The sequence below is a fragment of the Pinus tabuliformis genome, chromosome 6, assembly GCF_031772625.1.
Source record: "Pinus tabuliformis cultivar Carrire ecotype Pingquan chromosome 6, CPIR1, whole genome shotgun sequence".
NCBI lineage: Eukaryota > Viridiplantae > Streptophyta > Pinopsida > Pinales > Pinaceae > Pinus > Pinus tabuliformis.
The window spans coordinates 906,298,908-906,302,666 of record NC_142292.1 but is presented as its reverse complement, the minus strand read 5'-3'; the positions used below and the strand labels follow the sequence as shown (position 1 = coordinate 906,302,666).

Genomic DNA, 3,759 nt, shown 5'->3' with positions numbered 1-3,759 from the left:
GATTGATACCATATTTGCTGCTGTTGCTGCTGAAGACCCCTTGACTGAAGTTGAGACCACAGATAATTTTTGCTGGGATAAATGAGAATCTTTCCGAGAGAGAGAATTTTTGTTAACAGCACCAACCCCTGATTTCGAAACAGATGGGACACAAAGCATAGTGGCAGTGGCAGCAGCTGAAGGTATAGATGGACCTGGCAATATCCTTTGCATTTGACCTGAATTCAGAGTAGGCTGTTCACCCCTTGACTGTTGTCCCTGACTTAAGCCCCTCTGCAGAGCTTGAGGTGAATTACTATATATATCGGGCAAAATTGGTACTGCTGATGCAATCGTAGTAGCTTTCAGCTGAGGTAAATCCTGAGTAGTATGGCCACATTTTAACCCTTGACTAATAACAACACATGCATCTTGCCCTGGAAAATGAATCCCCTGTTCAGTAGGAAGCTTACCAAAGGTAGCAGCCTTAGTAACTGAGCCTTCAGAAAATGTAATCATGTTTTCCGTAGCATTATTTACTATTTTTGGCTCAGCATTTGTTTGAGAACCTTGCAGAATTTTAGAAGGCTCCCATTCACACCTTAATACATTAGACTTGTCCAAATTTCTTTGAACAGATGTCTTTTGGTTTTCTTCATGACCACCATTACCATAACTTCTGTCATTGGTGGTTTTCCCAGCATCTACAACTGCAGTTGTTACCACTCTCTCTCTTAGTTGTTGTTGTTGCTTCTGTTGATTGTGACTAGCAGGAATGCTATATTGGTGAGCTTGTCCAGAGATTGGTTGGTTATGGGTAGATTTTTGGGATGGACTCTGCCCTCTTGCAAGGTCAACCATGCTCTGAGCTGTCTGTCCTTGTGAAGCCGTTATTGATGCAACACTAGGTAGCCTCAAATCAGGACTAATAGGTCCTCTATTTATCTTATTATTCATAGAAGATGGTTGTGATTTAGAGTCAAATCCTTTGGACTGTGTTTGCAAACCAGGAACAGTTGCATGATTTTGAGTGGAAAGATATGCATTCTGTTGTTGGAATGGTAAATGTGCTTCTGCTTGTTGCTTCATTTTTCCCATTTGCTTTACTCCAAAGGTTGTCATCAAGCTAAAATCCTGAGAATGAACTGGCAATGTAGGTGTGCAACTAGCAACTTCTGTAGATTGAGAATTCAAACTTGAGACCTGCCCTGAAGGAAAGTTTTGGCCATATGCATTTTTTTGAACCATTGGAAGCTGTACTTTTGCAGCTGATCTGTTATCTGCTGGAATGTTCTTTTCATTCATATGGTTTGAATTCTGTGATACAACTCCAGCTTGTGATGATGAGATTGCATGTTGATGTTGCAGCTGGGAAGATTCTGAGGCAGGAAAACTGCCAAGGCCCTGAGAATTCTTTGGCTGCTTTTGACCAGGGGTTACTGAGGTTGGATTAGCCAACTGTTGAGACATCATATGAGGTTCATAGAATGGGTGATTATAAATGTGGCAACTGCAAAAGATTGTGTATTGTTATAAGAACAAAATTCCATAAAGACAAAATCTCATTGATAAATTAGAAAATTTGAAAAAATATGTAGTGTTGTCTATCAGAGTTATTGCTCAAGAATGAACCATCAACCTGCTGTGGTACTAGAGGTCCACTGTATGTTGTTCCAAAGAGAGCAGGTGATATAGAGAAAGGGAAAGTAGGTTGCTGGATGACAGAATTAAGTAGTTGAGCCTGTAAAACTGCAGCATTTGCAACACTCCCATCAAGTAAACTGTTCCCAGCACCACTGACTGAAGAAGTGCATGTAGATGTAGTACTGCCAGTAGAAAACATAGCTGCAGTTACCAAAACATTTCCTTCCGTTGTGTTACCAGCTCCTGTACTACTGCCACTGAGAGAAGTTGCACCAGTAAAAGGCAAACTAAAAATAGATCCATTCTGCAGAAGAAAATGAAATATTACACCGATGCAGTTTGTTATTAGTCAACAGTTCATTAAATGTCAACTTAAATTTCCACCATACCTGAAATATTGGACTCTTTTTCTGTGATGGTTGAGTTTGCGGTTGTGAATTAGACTTTATTTCCAGTGCATCCATGCATGGATTACCTTCCCTATTCTTTGCCCCATTTACATTTACAGGAATAGAATTTACATCAGCACTTCCTTTATCCTTGAGACAAGTCCAAGCTAAGTCATGGGATCTACCTCCAGGTGCCAGAGCAGTACTTGCAGATGTTCCTATTAAACCATTTCCATATAGACCACTTGAACTTCCATAGGAAGCAGCCCACAAGGGGTTAGATTTCATCTGCCGCTGGCAATCAATGAAGTGGGTTATATACACATGTGTTGCACAGCGCTTCCGTGACTGGTGTGTGGGGAATAGAAATGAGGGAAGCTGCAGAAAAGATTTGAGTATGCAATAAGTACACCGTGTAATAGCTAAAACTCAAGTGAAGTGAAAGGTAAACCAATATAGAGAAGCCTGTAATTAAAGACTATTCTTCAGGCTACAATTTTTGTCTTCTTGAAAGCATGTGAAAGTTCTCACAAACATAAGACAAACAGTTGATCCTTGAATCCAGGGATAACTAATATATTCCCTTACCAAGTCATCATTGTGATTACAGATCAACACGCCTCACTCTCAAACTAACTTTCCTCAGACGATTTAACTTTTACAGATCTTTTAATATTGAATGTCACAAGGCTTATTGGACTGTAAAGTAGCGAGATTACTTTGTTTCCAGTATATTGTATCTGTTATCTAGAATATTTTTTTATGAATTTTCTAGACCCATTAGGAATCTCATTTGTGAAGAGCTAATGGATTCGGCGTGCTGCTGTTGTTTTTTGTTCGATTTTGACGTTCATTATTTAACCCTTTGGTATGCTTGAGCATAAAATGGTGAGATTAGTTTGCTTCAATGCCTTGAATTGTGATAATGGTGAGATTAGTTTGCTTCAATGTCTTGAATTGTGATATTTATGCAGTTGTTTTTACATTGAAAATATCCTTATATTCCATATGAGTGTTATGGATGTTCTTGTTTTTTACATTGAAAATATCTTTATATTTTATTGAAAATATTTTTTTATTCCATATGAGAATTATGTCCTGTTTTTTACATTGAAAATAAATTATGGATGTTCCTGCCCTTCTATTGACTATATCTTTATATTCCATTGAAAATATCTTTATATTCCATATGAGGATTATGTCCTGTTTTTTACATTGAAAATGAATGATGTATGTTCCTGCCCTTCAACAACAACAAGGCTCGAAGTCATTACATCAAATCTCATCAGGTTCATGTTTCTTTCGAGAATTAAATCTGGATAGGGAAGGCTCTAAGTCATTACATCAAATCTCATCATGTTACTTTCGAGAATTAAATCCTCTGGATAGGGAGGATCCCAATCATTACTCCAAATCACCTGAGATAAACCCAATTGACAAATTATTACATCAAATCTCATCGTGTTACTTTTGAGAATTAAATTTGGATAGGGAATGCTCAAAGTCATTACATCAAATTTCATCATGTTACTTTCTAGAATTAAATCTGGATAGGGAGGATCCCAATCATCACTACAAATCAAATCACCCAAGATAAACCCAATTGACAAATTATAAACAGATAGGGAGGATCCCAATCATTACTCCAAATCACCCGAGATAAACCCAATTGACAAATTATTACATCAAATCTGATCGTGTTACTTTCGAGAATTAAATCTGGATAGGGAGGGCTCAAAGTCATTAC

General features: G+C 37.8%; 1 protein-coding gene across 1 annotated transcript; it reads right to left on the bottom strand.

Moving 5' to 3' along the window:
• Positions 1 to 1,508: 1,508 nt before the first annotated feature.
• Positions 1,509 to 2,436, bottom strand: LOC149261878 (uncharacterized). Its single transcript, XM_089422898.1, has 2 exons — positions 2,013 to 2,436; positions 1,509 to 1,927 (listed from the first exon to the last, which is right to left on the bottom strand). Exons 1-2 carry the CDS (start codon positions 2,298 to 2,300, stop codon positions 1,553 to 1,555), a joined length of 663 nt encoding a protein of 220 aa, XP_089279024.1. The 5' UTR covers positions 2,301 to 2,436; the 3' UTR covers positions 1,509 to 1,552.
• Between the last annotated feature and the right edge of the window lie 1,323 nt (positions 2,437 to 3,759).

Coding starts and splice junctions, on each gene's coding strand:
- LOC149261878 (XM_089422898.1), bottom strand. CDS start 2,300: ATGAAATCTAACCCCTTGTGGGCTGCTTCCTATGGAAGTTCAAGTGGT. Junction 1,928..2,012: donor AAAAGAGTCCAATATTTCAG/GTATGGTGGAAA, acceptor TTTCTTCTGCAG/AATGGATCTATTTTTAGTTT.